Source organism: Macrobrachium rosenbergii, chromosome 32 (genome assembly GCF_040412425.1).
Source record: "Macrobrachium rosenbergii isolate ZJJX-2024 chromosome 32, ASM4041242v1, whole genome shotgun sequence".
Taxonomy (NCBI): Eukaryota; Metazoa; Arthropoda; class Malacostraca; order Decapoda; family Palaemonidae; genus Macrobrachium; species Macrobrachium rosenbergii.
In genome coordinates, this window is record NC_089772.1 from 518,072 (window position 1) to 534,544 (window position 16,473).

A 16,473-nucleotide genomic window follows, 5' to 3' on the forward strand; every position below is an offset into this window, starting at 1 on the left:
CTAAAAGTCTGCCTGTGCAGCTTAAAAATACAGAAAATATGGTTCACCTTGATAATACAAGATGTTGGATATTCAACACTGCAACAACTAGTGCTAGAAATTGCCCAAGAAGAAGAAATAATTCTAAGAAAATGAACAGTGATAGACTACTAGAGCAAATGAAAAAATACTGCTCGAAGCACTTATGCTTGAGTAGGCTTAACTATTTACAGCATTCAAAATATGGCAACATCCTTATATTAAATCTAAAGCACTGCACCCATAAAGACAGAGAACAAGCAGTGGTCAGACAGAAGCCATTCAAAGATGATATAGAAAGATTTCCTTGGTAAAGGAGTGTTCTTAACTGAAAGAGTAGTCTAATTCTTTGATCATCTATAAGTTGAAACTTACTGTTCAGCAAATTTTTGCCTTTCTGGTGCTAAACATTGGTAAAATAAGGGGGCTCTCTCCAATAAGAACACTTACAAGAACTCTAGAGTTAGTAAACAAAAACTTATTGAATATCTTGTCTAATACAAAATAATTAAGATATGGATAAATTTACCCACCCCCCCCAAAAAAATACCAAATATGCAAAGATAGGTAAACTTGTGCATTTAACAACAAAATTGACAGTACAAAAGACTGGCTATACTCACAAGAGACAGACCAATTTTTTCCACTGCGAGGCACAATTCAAATGTTGCACGTTCAGTAGGTAAACGGGTTGTAGCAGCTAAACGATCTGACTGAGTGAACAGCAATATCCTCTGTCCTCCTTGTTTATGACTAACCCAGTGCACTAGTATCTTCTCTCTTCGAGTCTTGGTTGACTAAAAAATGGAAATATGTATATTTTATGTATTAGTCAGGGGAGAAGATTTTACTCTTGTGCTTACAATTAAAACATAATAATATATGTTCAGCATCAATGACCTTAATTTTTCTGAGTCAATCAGTCTATCAGATATGATTATACATGGGCACAATATTTGCAAACATTCTTTTCATTTAGAACATTTGCTCTGCAGAAATTAAAGACTTATACTATATCAATATTAATCCACACATCATAATGCTGTGTGAGGTAAATCTTCATCATTACATCAGATAAATCAAAGTAGATCAAAGCCACAAACAAATTTTAAAGTAGACTGTACAACTGATTACATTTGCATTTTATATTTCTATTGGCTTTTCATGCATCTGATAATATAGTAATAAATAAACATCACCATAAAAGTGATGCATCAGTTTGAGACTTTGACAATGAATGAGATTCCATTCATCTACAAACTCACAAATATCTACTTTTATATTTTTTTAACACCTAATGGATACCGCCCATCATTCCAATAAAACTACTGTACTGCAAAATTAGGGGCCACAGGACATGAAACAGGATAAATGATCTTTGCCATATGACAGTAAAAGTACAAAGGAAAACAAAATCCAAAATACGTTCCCTGCCAGGTGGCAGCCTCAAATAAAGCAACTGATTTTTGCCAGTATAAAGCCCCAAAATCTTCATGTGACAGAAATATCAAACCAAAAGTTGTAAACACATGTACTGGAATTTCTCACACTGAAATTATCATAAAAGGTAAAACATCCCAGAAACAAAACTATTCAGACTATGAAGCATTATTTAACACTTTGGTCACCTTATGTAGGGGAATGATTCCTATGAACTAAAAATGATAAACTATGCAAGATTTATACCAAATATTAACTAAACACATGACAAATTTGCTTTCCCCTTTTTCTCTCTTAGCAACTATTGCAAATTTTACTAAGTTGGGCAACTGTAGTTTGCTGGATATGACAGTCAACTATCTGACATACATAAATTTTAACACTTTTATTACCAAAATACCATCTTTATTTCATAAAACTTGCAGCCAGGGAAGTAGGTGATTTAGTGAAAACAATGAACAAAGGGGCTGAATGACTGACTTACAAGAGAGATTTAGAACTAATTACAGTAAATATATTGAATGTCATATGTGAATTTGAGAAAATTGGCCTAACCACAACTTTTTCTCGTGCTATGCTGCTAAATGGGGGAAGGTTAGATTTAAGTCTTTCCAGCATACAAAAAAAAAAACCTTCAGGGCGAGTGCCCTTACTCATTATTCAGTGACATCTCACACTGCCTCAGCACACTGAAAAATCTGGGAAAGAATCAGTTGGAGGGGCTGGAAGGGGTTACTCCCAGAAAAATAAGATTAGCGATTGTGGAAATGAAAATAATTCAGCACTTTTGCAACCACACAAATGTAGAATCTCTTGGTTAATTATACCAGAATACTACTTGAATACTGTAATAGGTGAAATGGCCCTTCAGCTATCTGTCCAACTGGTGAAAAAAAAAATTGTTATTACTCACGTAACCTTCAAAGACATTACTCACGTAACCTTCAAAGACATTACTCACGTAACCTTCAAAGACATTACTCACGTAACCTTCAAAGACATTACTCACGTAACCTTCAAAGACACAGATCTCTAGTGTCTCTGTGCCACCTAGGTCATACATACTGATTAAGATTTACTAAAACATTTGAGGTATAAGTGTACTGAACTTCTAGTTTTCACCAAAAAAATTTAGGTATGCTGTGAGTGAAGTGGATTAACTTTCATGTGCCCGATTCTTATTTTTCAGATAACTGTCAATTTTTAATATTTCTTTCAGCATTTTCTTCAGTATTTTTATATCATACCCAAGCCTACTATTAAAAGATATCCCCTAAGGCAAAGATTAAAAAAAATACAATTTCATGACTAGCATGCAAGTTCCTTGTAGGAAATATTTTAAAGTTGCTATGCATAATTCATGTGAACAAGAACAACAAACTTTTGTTTTATGCCCACACCTTGGAGCAAAGACACCTAAATACTGCCTACTAAATGATCAGTACAGCAAAGCTAGAATAATTCATATTAGTTAGTGAAAGCAAGTGACAAAGATAATTCTTTATTGATCACACCAAATCTTCCACATCATCATAACATTTTTTATAAAATTTATATCTACTTGTAACATTTCCCTAAATATAAAATATTAGGGTTGGGTGCAAAAATGAAAGATCTTATTTTACCCAGCTGACAAAGCACATCCAATAAAAAATCAGTGACTTCGATCATTATCCAACAATGGTAAACTAAATCAAAGCAGCTTCCTCTGCTACTGTTGCTGGTTAAAGCATACAAAGCAACTGGGCTTTGGTATGACATCCTGAATTAATAATACAAACCTGATTTGGTACCAGATATTGGTTGTTTTGTCCCTTTTCATCTGGGTCCTCATCAGATTCTGTAGATGATGATGATGCAACTGTCTTCGCTCGATGCCTCTGGCCTATCTTCTTTGGTCGCGTCTTAGGAGTTCCCATGCTTGACTGAGATTTGGCCCGAACCATACCAGGTTTTAGGGATGTGATGGTTACACACTTGCTACCATGATCATCCTGAGTGTGAACAGACAAGTTAGTAATGTAAAAAAAATTGAACAAAAGTTTAATTAAAAATGGCCAACATTCAAAGGTACCTAAATTAATCAAAATATGTCTGCTAAGTCATTCATTTACCATTATAAATGTGATTTTATTTCCAACTGCTACTATAGTAATATGTGTAACAAATAATTTTTGAAGTGACAATTACTCTCTATGGAACACAGAAGTTGAATTTACGAGGGAATGTTAATATAGACAACTGACATTAATTTTGTGGGTGTATAAATTTATTAGGTTTTGGCCCCTGACTGGGTATTAATTTTATAAACACTACAGATATACATTATCTAGAAACTTACAAGATTTTTTATTCTTTTATCTAATGACCAACATCTGGTCAAGGGAAAACCAAATGACTTTCCTTTCCAGCATTAGCATCAAATTTTCAACCATTCTTATTCATCTTTACCTGTATCCATCATGTGGATATTTTCAGTAACTGTCATATCATTTTGGCCTTTGCTCATCTACAATTACCATTAAATGTAACTTTGCTACCTTTATCTGTTGTCTTCTGATCTCTGAAACTAAATCCAACGTTAAATTGGAAAAGTATTTGGGGTATAACTTTGCTGTATAATAAAAACCTTGAAAGACAGGTAACTTGCATTGAATTGGAAATAATTTGTCAGTTACGTGCAAAAATTTCTCAATGAAGCTAATGGTCAATTGAAATGATCACTGCAAATGGAGTACCTGAGAAAATATGCCTTCCTTAAGGGTGTCATGGTATACAGCCAAATAAAGTTTAAGAAAACTGAGGGTGGCAGATCATCATATATGGAGTCCTGAACTAGATAAGCCCAAGGCATGCCCTACTTTTTGGCTCATGCAACTGTTTATTTTCTGATTTGACTGCCAAGTTTACCATATGGTATTGCTAGTTATCCAGGTACCGTTTTTAAATGCATCAAGTAGTTTACTATACAGCATAAAAGCATCCAGTAAATTAAATAAATTTACTGAAATAGATCAACTTTTATTTTACTTTTTCATACAATTAAAATCTTAGAGTTTAATTTCATACCTTATTGATAATAGCAAGGATGTCATCATTCTTTCTGTTATAGATATTCCAAAGCAACTCATGAGGTAATGTTGGATCATCCCAAGTATACAGCTGAGATTGATACGGTGCTAGAAGATGGGTCTGGCAGAGAAAATACATTAATAATTATGGTTAAGCCTGTCATATTTATTTTTTTGCAATATGGCCTGCAGGATGGCCTTTTTTATTTAAACGCTTTTCATTCAGACTAGCTTGTGCAATTTGCCTACACTATTGCAAGTCTCAAAGCACTAAGCTTGTCTGTATTTATATTGATTATTATCATCTACAAACCTATTTTACATTAGACATATATTTTATTGCGTTTACAATCACAGTTGCAAACATTAATATAATACAATTTCTCGAGTCCAGCTTTCTTTCCTTTCTATACACAACTCTTCTAAACTACTTCCTGCAAAAACCAAAAATAGAATTGTTTTGGGCTAGTTTTACCTGATTAGAGCCCCTTTGATGAATTCTTAAGTGGACATCTTCACACCAGTTCTCGATTCTGACAGGTGCATCACCAACTTGATATTTGTCAAAGGTTACAGTCACAGGACTATCTGATCCTACGCCAGACACATGGACCACAAGAGCTCTCTGAAAATCACACCTAGATGACAATGATGGCAACACAAATAAAGTATAATTCTTCAGATGAATGTAAGCTTAATGTAACTTCTATCCATTGATATACATAAAGGAAAACAAAATGCAGACCACCTACACCCTTTTCCATTCGCAAAACAGTTGAGTGAATGGAATTAAAATGGAAATGCTGGGATCGGACCTGCTGATCTCTGTAACGTACGACCATATGCATGTCCTCCATATCTGGCCAAAACGGTATACACTGAAATATAGAATAAATTCACTTTTACCTAAAATGAATCTAAGCATTTTGTCAAAAGCATGCTAGGGAAACTTTTATATTATTCAGCAAAGAGAGAGAGAGAGAGAGAGACCTAACAAAGTTTGTTAAGTGGACAACTCAAGTCTATGGCAAGGTTGGGGCTCAGACCAAAGCCTCACAGCATAATTACACTTGGATTCTATTCAGTGGAAGAATGACTCATGAGTTGAAAACATTTAATCTAATCTGGAGGCAGCATGAGTGAAACTGATTGATAAATTCTTTCAATATGCTGCACTGTTAGTGATCTGCTATGATTGTGCCACTAAAGATTTCCTCACCAAATAAATCCTATTTTTCTATAAAATTCTCCAAACAAGTCTTTCTTGGGGCTGTAAGAAAGCAACATGAAGGTTATCTCATTTTCATAGCAAATTGAAGAAGCGCATTATCAAGATAATTCTGTACTTGTGCAAAACTATGGAAAATGTCACATTTTTAAGATGCGACATATACAAAACAGAACAGTACAGTACATGTTTTTGAATAATTAAATGGATGGGAATATGAACTCACAATTGAAGTATGTAAAGTAACAGTTACTACCCACAATTAAAAACTGATATAGTCTGGAAATAGTTTCCAAACATTTGTCCTGTTTTTCAGTTCGAATGAAGATATTCTTATGAACACTAAATCTGAACAAAAATAAAACTGCAAAGTCATATCTTACCTGCTGAGGATTAATATCATACCAGAGTTCCATCTTATCATTTTCTTGCATAAATTTGAGAGGTCTTGCTGTTAAATTGCGCACTAAAAAGTACGGCATTAGGATGACTATCTTTGTCAGATGAAGTTTACCATGGCCAGAGCCTGAAGAAATGTAAACATATGTTACCACTTTTTTAGCAAATTGAAGTATACTAATCACTGTGCAATGTAGAAAAGAAATTATGAAGCCTCATTATAATATGATAAAAACAAAGCTCTAATTTCGTAGTGTGAACAATAAGCAACTCCAAGTAATCAGGTTACCTTCAGTCTCAGTTCCTAACATGTTCTACTGGTCAACTATAGACATTTTGGGGGGAAACGTCATTGCCATTACTATGAATATTACAACTAATGAGAAACAATCTCGAACTCCATTGGAATAAACAAAACATGTTTGGAATGACACTATTTCTAAAATTTGTCTTTTGGATAATCCAACTCTCCACAGACTCAACTGCAGGATGACTGGACTTTCATTGTATTTAGTTTTGTAAAAAGTTTTCCTGTGGATTTTGTTTATGGAAATTGCCATAAACAACGACCACCACAATAAAATATCATATATAACAAACTAGCTACCTTGTATCCCTTCACACTGCGTTTGTGCTGCAAGGGCTGACTGTTTCACTCTTGCTAAAAGTCTATACTTCTTTTCTCTCCTCTTGTCTGTACAAACTACAACACCACAACTGCCCACTGCTTCACAGCTCCATCGTTTTGACCAGTCGCTGTCCAACGCACGGATCTAGGGGGAATCATATAAAAGAAATTCCTTAATTTATGATCTTCATTAACTTACTCTCATAACCAGTCATTCTGCCTGGCCCCATTGTGGCCAATTGTAACTTTTACCAGATCCTTCAAGTCAGTTTCTGCAATAATTAATCTTGTCATAAGGCTCTTCAAGGCCAATTCATGGAAAGTCTCCAGGAGGCTTTCTTTCCTATGAATAAGTATATCACACCCTCTTGCAATTCACTGTAGAACACTTTTTTCAAGGCAAAATGAGACACTGTTTATGCTGTACGATAAAATAGTTATAATTACTGTACAGGTATTAGGGGTTTGACATACTAAAATTTAACTGAAGTGGTCTGATTCTAAATACACAGACAGTCCCCGGTTTATGACAGGTCCAGCTTACGACGTTCCGAGGTTACGACGCTTTTCAAAAATATTCATCAGAAATTATTTCCTGGCTTACGATACATGTTCCAGGGTTACGACGCATTGTACGCCAATCCAACAGAAGAATTATGGCTCCAAAATGGCAGAATAATGAAAATTTGGAGGTTATCTTTATGAAAAACTCAATAAAAATATAGTTTACATCGTTTTCAATACACCCACAGCATTAAAAGTAAGGTTTTCTTAGGATTTTTGACGATTTGATGGTTTACGACGATTTTCGGTTTACGACGCGGTTTAAAAACGGAACTCCCGTCATGAACTGGGGACTGCCTAATACAGGTATTCCCCTACTTACGATGGGGTTAGGTTCCAAAAAACCCATCGTTTGTTGAAAAAATCGTAACTCGAATATGGCCTAGCCTACACTAGGGTAATCAGTACCATCTATACATATATGGTAGCCTAGCCTACACTACACAGTATACTTTATACATATATGGTATAGTAATTATTAGTGTCAGCTAATTCTGCAGGTTCAATGCAGACTGACATGATAAGTCAGTATAAAGAGAAATTGAATAACAAACAAGGCCTGGCCTGCACTTTCATATCATATACGGTAGCCTAACCTACATTATACTGTATTCTATTTTCACATAACACGGCGTATTATACAAACATCAAAATAACGAATGTGCATCTTTTCCATGGATCTTTTAAAAGTTATGCTTTACTACACTGTATCCAATCGTAAATATTCTTATACTGCTTTTGCATTAAAATTCCGATCATAGCGATCAAATGTTTTGGTTTCCGAATCGATCACGCCGTCTTTATTTCGATGCATTTAACTCGGTTCAGAATAAATGAATCTCTAGATACTTTATTTATAAAGGGACATATGTATTTTTCGTTATACGAAGTGTTTTTATGTCGAAATATAACTTAAATAAGTCTCGTTGTGAAATTATTTTAGCCATTTTTTCGTTAGTAGATGACGTTGGCAGCTGGCCGTTTGTTTTGTGTAAACAAAAAAATCAAGATTCCCTTCGCTTTTTCTCGATTTCATCATCATACCACGAGCTTTTCGTTGTATCTTTTATCGGGCGTGAAAAACAGCAGTAATGTGTGTTCTTTCATGTCCAGTAGTTTTGATTAAAATACTTTCCAATTTTATTTGCGGTCGAGCTTCATCCATGTTGCCAATGTACGATAATTTATAGTCATTAGCAGCTTGAACATTCTTTTCAGCGTCAGCTACAACTTGCAGCTTAATTTTACTGCAGCAGTGTATTTCCTTGCCGATCTTTTCTCCAAAGCGGATAAGGGTAGTGTAAAAACATATCAGTACTTAACGTCATTTTTAACATAACTACGATAATTGTTTAACCGTCACGATGGTTGAAATACAAGCAAAACAGTTGTTATCCGATTGGTTATTAGCAAAACAACAGTCTCGTTCGGTTGTTTATGGCTGATTTTTCGCAAGAGTATAAGGTTACTAACAATGCTTTTATTATTCTCTTACTTTTTAACTAGAAGATGGAATAAAGAGATGGAGAAAAAGAAGTTGGTCTATTGTAAGTTAGCTGTTGCTTGTGCCCATTCGAAATTTAAAAATATTTTCTAAATATTGTCGGGGTATTAATTGCTAACTCCATCGTAAACTCGAATTATCGTAAGACGAAATATCGTCACTCGTGCACTACCTGTATTTACAAACGCACAAAAATTGCAAACGAACACTGACCTATTTTAACTTCCGACACAACGAGGGCAAGTGAGGTCAGCTCATTGAATTAATGTACCTATTCCAGCCTCTCTGGTCAACGTATCGCATAATCGTATGCCTGATTATACGTTGTTGCCTTCGCCAGCGAAATTTAAAAATACGTATTTTCAAAATATTGTCATATCGATATTAATTGCTAATCCCATCGTAAAGCGAATTATCGTAAGTCGAATTATCGTAACTCGAGCACTACCTGTATGAAAAAAAATCGTAACTAGCTATTTGATGTATAGTAACAAAAGTGGAAAGTATGAAGAAAACTTTTTGTTCATGGTTTGAGGATAATTGTGAAAGAAGTCAAATATAAATTATAGTCATAGGAAGAATGGGGTTTTCACTAAAAATAAAAAAAAGCCTACAATAAATACTGGGCAGCCTCAGTATCCACAATCCTTCCTGCCTCTCCTAAAAAGTGCACAATAAAAATAACCCATATTTCTTGCTCTGCAATTTCAGTACCTTCCTGAGAAAGCAGCAAAAATAAATTCTATATAAATAGTACTTTGCAATCTTAAACTTGACCAAAACACTAAACTTTTACCATGAGAATAACAAAATAGCATTTGAAGGTTCATACATTAACTAATATTTTCTTCGATTTCATGAAAATCCTTAGGCAACACTTTTACAGGCAAGAAGACATTAATTCTATGGCAATGATTACCGTATCTATTCAAAAACCTGACCCATAGTAGCAAGATCTTGCATGATTTATGGAACTCCTTCATGCAGTTCCATAAAATCAAGACCTGTCAGCAAGGGATTTATCAAAAACTCAAGCTCTTTTAGAACTTATTATATGGAAGAGTTTTCCTATCAACAAATGAGACTTTCCACTGAAAATTTTAATAGGGAAATAATGGAAAATGGTTATATGAGAAGCCCCATATGTGATACAAAGGTATGTGACTGTCTTGCCAATGTAACCTAATCTGAACCCCACACTGGTGAAAATACCATAGGGCATCATTTAACCTTAGTAGATCAACAAAAATCTTACCTTTAACTTATGAGGATAATTTCTTTTGTAACGGAACAGCACAATCTCTTCGGAACCATTCAAATCACAGATATACTTTGATCTTGCTCCCTGCAACATGAATATGGACACAAAGATCATTTTAAAGGGTAAGATTCCATGTCATGAAAAGATAATAATGGCCTGATTTTTTTTTAGATACTGTGAAGTCTTAAGAACAAATTTTTAAAAAACCAAAGACTCAACGAACTGCAATATGAGGAAATTTCCTCCTTTCCATTTGAAAAACTTCAGGAAACTGACAACGATAAGGACAAGGATATCCAAACAAACTCTCAAATATAATTTCTTTGTAGATATGTAAATCAACAAAAGGTTCTAGAAACTCGAGTAAAGAGGTAAACTTGAACTATATTTCTAGATCTGCATAACACAGATGGATCCAAAGTCCCCTCATTACAATTAGCATTTCATCTAAGAGGAAAAATCAGGGCCTCTAACAAACCTTTAATTTTCACTCCTCACTTAAGAAACTTTGAATGAACAGTAAGTTTAGTGGTTACCTCATATCATTCAAAGGAAAAACATTAAATTCGCTATTTTTTAAAATAAATTTCCCAAGCACATTCATAATGAGGCAATTTCTCACAAAAACTGACACTAGTGAACCTAGATCAAATAAAAAACAATGGGTTTACATTAGAAAGATATTTTTTGATTAGAGGAATAGATGCCTGTTTCTGTCTATAAAAAGGACAAAAATACTTACACGTATACTTAAAGGGAGACCAGTCTTGTTCACAATCCAATAAGGGGAGTATACATAAATGGATGCTGATCCTGACCGAACAGTATAAAGGGTCAGCTCAAGCTTTTTCTTATTGTCTCCATCTCCATGGCTCAAAGTAAGTGTGCGATGGTCATCTCCCTTCTCAGGGCCAATCTCCAAAGTGCCATCCCAGTCACTACCAAGGTAATTGCATACCTAAAATAGGCAAAGAAACAACTGAAATATTTGGAATATAAAATTAGATAACTGAATATCAAAAATTTATATGAATTCATTCTCAAATTCATTGAAAGGTTCATATATTGAACATAAAAACATTAATTTCCTGTTAAGATACTTTTACATTTGAATCATATGCTATTCACAAGCTTTACCAATTACTGCATCTCTAAAAGAAACTGTTATGATAAAACACAAACTTCAGAAACTTTTCTTAAACCAGATTTTAACTGACAATACAAATAATGCATTCAGTTTTCTTTGCAGCTATCTATGTTTTACACTACATACGAACAAGTTACATTATGAACGGCCTTTCGTGTCTTGAATTGTTTGTAAGTTGGTCTTCACACCTATTTAAGTACAGATTATAAATTCAATACAATAGTGTACTGTACATTTTTTTCACCCTGAAACACAACACAGTACTGTGCATACAGTACTGTTTTTTTTATAGAGTACAGTAATTTATTAATATGAATGATACAACCAAAATAAATTGTGAAGAAAATACAGTTGTTTCTTACCGAACATAATTTTAATTTACGATCATGTTTGTTCGTATCTCTGAATGTTCATAACTTGAATAGTCATAAGCAGGGTAGTGTCTTGTATTGTCACAAGCAACAACTTCCTTATAAGGTTATTTTTTTTAAGTGTGTGTGTCGTAGCTGGTACGAGAGAAAACTGACTTGTTACAGGCTTAGCAAAATGTTTGCCTGTTTTAGACCTAAATAAATTGTAACAATGCAATGCTAGTAAATTATTAAATAACTGACGTTACCAAATAACTAAAAAAGATGTTTCCAATAAGTACTGACATTGCAGCATCTCACCTGGACTTCTAAGTACACTTTATCATCCAAATTAACTTTATAAAGGGTAGTAAAGCCTCCAGGATCCAAGGTCAAGGGCTGTGCTAAGGCTGGATGCGTTAAAACTAGAGTACAGGGAAGATGATTATGAATGGCCAATGGTGGGGAAAAGCATAAAGTATAATTTGGAAGCACACCACCTAGTCCCTCCCACTGACCACTACTTAATTTCACGCCCTCTTTCATTGTCACCTGAAAGAAAAAGTAATTTTAGTTGAAGCATCTCATGACAAGGCTATTTTCAATATAAAATTGAAAATGATGAAAATTTTCATGACAAGAAAATAATTTCTTACTAGTTTCTCTAATGCTGATTCAGATGTTTTCAAGAAAGAAAAACAATTTTGTCTACTAATTTCAAAATATATGAGCATTAAACAAAAACCATGATGTCCATGTTAACTGACATGAATTCATCAGTTAACAGGAAACTGTTTTTTATTATGGATTGAACAAAATGAAGAAATTTCTTCCTAAATGCTGCGTCTCGGGTACATTCCAACCTCTCAAATTTTGAAAATGCATGAGCTGTGCTCAAACTCCTGACTCTTTCTTTATGCTGTTCAAAGAACAACATGCTATATGAGGTTTTTTGTGCAATACAACAGCCAGCTTCCAAAGGCATTGCATTTAAATCAAGATCAAGTGTCTGGAATCTACTTACTTAAAAGACAAAAACATTCATTCAAAAACTATGGTTAGGATGTTTTAAACAATGATTAAAATTCATGATACCTGAATTTTACAGTATTCACATAAAACATTGTCTCTACTGATACGAATAACCAGAATCATTGTTCTGCTATACTATGAAATTTCATTTTCCTTTATATGCTTAACGTATAAAAAAATATTTCTTTCAGTGGCTACTTTCCATATCTTTAAAGGAACATCACTGTAAACACTACCATTGGTTATTTTGCAGTTATCTTTATGTTCATGATTTCAAATGATATACCTCAGTTTCACTGTACTTACAGCTGCAGTGATATCCGATTCATTCTCCACTTTTGAATTGCACACAAGTAGATGTGACCGAGTCGAAGACAAGACTTCCTTCCACCACACACCAATCTCACTAACACCATAGCTAGAAGTAATTGAGAATTGAATAAAAGCAATATACAGTATATACAATCTCCTTTTTTTGTAAAAAAAAAAAAAAAAAAGGTATCTAAATATTTTATGACTGGGATCATGTCTATTGAACACACAATCATTCCTACTGAAATGCTACAAAGTAACAGCAGCTCAAGAAAAATATCTATAGGGGAAAAAACTGAGCAGTTATATACGGCAGTTATGAATATCCCTTATAAGTGACTAAAAATAATTTTATTTACCTCATGCCCAAAAGCGACAAATTACAATGGTTATTCTCCAAATGGTAAGCCTTTAGCTTCACAAAATGTCTTTGATATGGCAAAATGACAGTCAAAATCCATCCCATATACATTAATACAACAACATGAGTACCTAATTTGTAAGTTACCATAATAACTGTTAAGACATTCCAGTTCAGTGGACCCAGTCTCTGTATGCTATCATCAGAGATGTCCATCAAACCTGATATGAAAGATCAAAGCACATTCTTTTCTGAAGGCCTTTTCTTCGAAAGTCAGTGACCCTAAAGCATCTCCAGTCTGATTCAAGTCCTGTCTTAATCCACTTATCAAGTGGCCCAAAATTTATCTAATTCTAAACTGCTGTCATTTCAAGAAAAGTGTTTTTGTTTTCTCTTAATTTTAGTTGAAACTATAACTGAAGCTCCAAGTTTTTGTGTAACATGATCAGTGGTATATTCTGAAACTTGATATTCAGTGCAAGAAGTGGGTGAGGACTGGAGAAGCTTAATTTGTGATGAAACCAACAATCCTCACTAAACAGCAATTTACAGAAGAATTCTCAGAGCAAATTCAGGGAAATGGGAAATATTCCAGACAGAAATACAGATCTTACTGGACATCATGTTTCCACAGAGAAACTACAAGATGATGGGCTAGTAAAAAGTAAAAGAGGGTATAATATGAAAGTTTTGGGAAGATGGAGGAAATAGACACAAAGACTTGAAAGCTGGCTAGGTAGTCGAAAAGGCCCCACTATCAAGAAAGTATGTCATATACAATTAATATACTTTGTGCAGGGGTTGACTGGGAGCTGATGAGCCTTTTGCTCTTTGATTCATGGATGGCCAACTAAGATAAAGCGCCCACTGGCGCCCGAGCTTCCTTTGGCGCCCGATCTTCTGTTGGCGCCTGAGCGTCACAGTGCTTATGCCGCCGACGCTTTGACTCTTCTAGCAAGCAAGCCCCGCTCTGAGGTAGACCCAATTCAGAGCAAGCTCAACTAAATTTTGAGCCTGTTGAAGGCGGCTCCGTCAACCCCCCAACCTACGGACTTGGCTTTGTCTCCTGTATCCTCGGACAAGGAAGAAGTTGTTATTGCTCAAAATGCTTGTCCTTCAGCTTAAGCATCGCTGCTAAAGTATCTTCTTGCTACCTTCCCAAATTACTTTTCGCCTGCAGCTTCTTCTTCGCTCATGTCGACTTTTCTTGGGGAGTGACAGTCTTCGAGACTACCCAAGTTAGTGCTTTCTTCTTCTGCCAAGAAAGCCTTCGGTGTTATTGAGGGATGGCTAGCGGAGAAGAGGGAACAAGGTAGAGCCATTTTCAGCTTCCCTTCTTCTAGATTGTCTAAGAGGACACAGTTCTCTTATGCCACAGGGGAAGCTGCTTCTCTGGGAATTTCTGCCTCCTCCCAGGGGGACTTCTCCAGGTTGATCAGTTTCTCTCGTAGATCTGCCTTTGCTTCAGCAAAGATCATGTTCAGTTTGATGGAGCTCTCACACCTTCTTAAAAGCCTGTTTAAGGTGTTCAAAGTGTTGGGTTTTCTCAACTGGGCAGAGGGCTCTCTTGCTCGTAAGATTAGGGGCTGCTCTACTATTCCTGAAGATAGTGCCTCCGACTTGCTAGGGGTCCTCTTGTGTATTGATAAAGTAATCAGGGACTGTTCCCAGGAATTAGCTTCCCTTTACACAATGGGAGTTCTAAAGAAGAGAGAATTGTCGTGTTCCTACACCTCTAAGGGAGTGACTCCCTCCCAGAAGTCGGCCCTTCTGTTCTCCCTGCTGGATTATCATCACCTGTTCCTGCAGGCTACAGTTCTGGAGATTTCTTCGGAGCTTCAGAAGATGAATACGCAAGATCTTCTTGCCCAATCCTCTAGGCATCCTAAGGAGGTGCCTGCTCATACCTACAGGACAGTCTGCCCACTGCAGACTTGGCCCTTTTGTGGCAGCAGACAAAGATCCCTGTCTAGATCCTGTTCGTCCAGCAGATTCATCTCCAGAGCCATTAAAGGATCCTCATCCCGTTCTGCTTTTTGCAAGTGAGAATTTCGTCCTCCGAACTTCTGTAGGAGCCAGGCTCCTTCTCTTCTGGGAGAAGTGGAGAGAGGGGGGAGGGCAGAGCCCTGGATTGTCAACGTTCTGAGGGGAGGCTATTCTATCCCCTTCAAAGAAAAGTCACCTTTAAGCAGCTCTACAGTAACATTGTCAGCTTACTCCAAAGGCTCGAAAAAGTCTTTGGCCCTCTCGGAAGTAGTGTCATCCCTTCTCAAGAAGGGGGCGATGGAATTAGTAGAGAATATGGGCTCCCCAGGGTTCTATAATTGTCCTTTTGTGGTGCCCAAAGCTTCAGGGGGCTGGAGGCCCATCCTGGACGTCAGTGCATTGAATGTCTTTGTTCAGAAGACAAAGTTCAAGATGGAGACAAATCGAACCGTCATGTCATCCATTCGCCAGGGCGACTGGATGACATCTATAGACATGAAGGATGCGTACTTCCACATCCCAGTACATTGGGAATCGTTCCTGAGGTTTGTGTTTGGGAACAAAGTGTTCAGTTTCGCGCTCTATGTTTCGGGTTATTGATGGCGCCTCAAGTGTTTACCAGAATGCTCGCTCCCTTAGCAAAATGGCTCCATCTGAAGTGAATCAAAATCTCCCTTTACTTGGACGATTGGCTACTTCAGGCCCAATCGAAAGAGAAATGTTCAGAGGACCTTCAAAAGACTCTTCTCTTAGCCCAGGATCTGAGATTGATGATCAACGTTCAGAAGTCTCAGTTGATTCCGTCACAACAGATTCTTTATTTCGGGATGATAATAGATTCTCAGAGTTTTCAGGTTTTTCCCTCACCGAAGAGAATACAGTCTTGCCTCAAGATAGTGCACAGATTTCTTCTTCTGGACCAATGCCCCGCCAAAGAATGGATGAGTCTTCTCTGGACATTATCGTCCATAGAACAATTCATACTCCTGGGCGCAGACTTCATATGAGACCACTCCAGTTCTTCTTAAGAATCAGTTGGCACTGGAAAAAATACCCAGGCTCTTTTGTGTTCCAAGTAACTCCAGAGATAAAAGAGGATCTGCGTTGGTGGAGCTAAGAAGGAAGGTTGTCGCAAGGGAAATCTCTCCTTCCATTGAACCCCAACCTAGACC

General features: G+C 36.1%; 1 protein-coding gene across 4 annotated transcripts in view; it reads right to left on the bottom strand.

Annotated features, from left to right (window-relative positions):
- LOC136855600 (intermembrane lipid transfer protein VPS13A-like) overlaps positions 1 to 16,473 on the bottom strand; it is a 315,401-nt gene that overhangs the window by 152,131 nt on the left and 146,797 nt on the right. For all 4 annotated transcript variants that reach the window (XM_067132695.1, XM_067132694.1, XM_067132693.1 and 1 more), the window contains exons 20-30: positions 12,949 to 13,060; positions 11,932 to 12,162; positions 10,856 to 11,071; positions 10,108 to 10,197; positions 6,764 to 6,929; positions 6,141 to 6,283; positions 5,282 to 5,407; positions 5,005 to 5,154; positions 4,528 to 4,650; positions 3,240 to 3,452; positions 642 to 815 (exon numbers count right to left, since the gene is read on the bottom strand). In XM_067132695.1, coding sequence (XP_066988796.1) covers positions 642 to 815; positions 3,240 to 3,452; positions 4,528 to 4,650; positions 5,005 to 5,154; positions 5,282 to 5,407; positions 6,141 to 6,283; positions 6,764 to 6,929; positions 10,108 to 10,197; positions 10,856 to 11,071; positions 11,932 to 12,162; positions 12,949 to 13,060 — 1,744 coding nt within the window. The remainder of the gene's footprint in view (positions 1 to 641; positions 816 to 3,239; positions 3,453 to 4,527; positions 4,651 to 5,004; positions 5,155 to 5,281; positions 5,408 to 6,140; positions 6,284 to 6,763; positions 6,930 to 10,107; positions 10,198 to 10,855; positions 11,072 to 11,931; positions 12,163 to 12,948; positions 13,061 to 16,473) is intronic.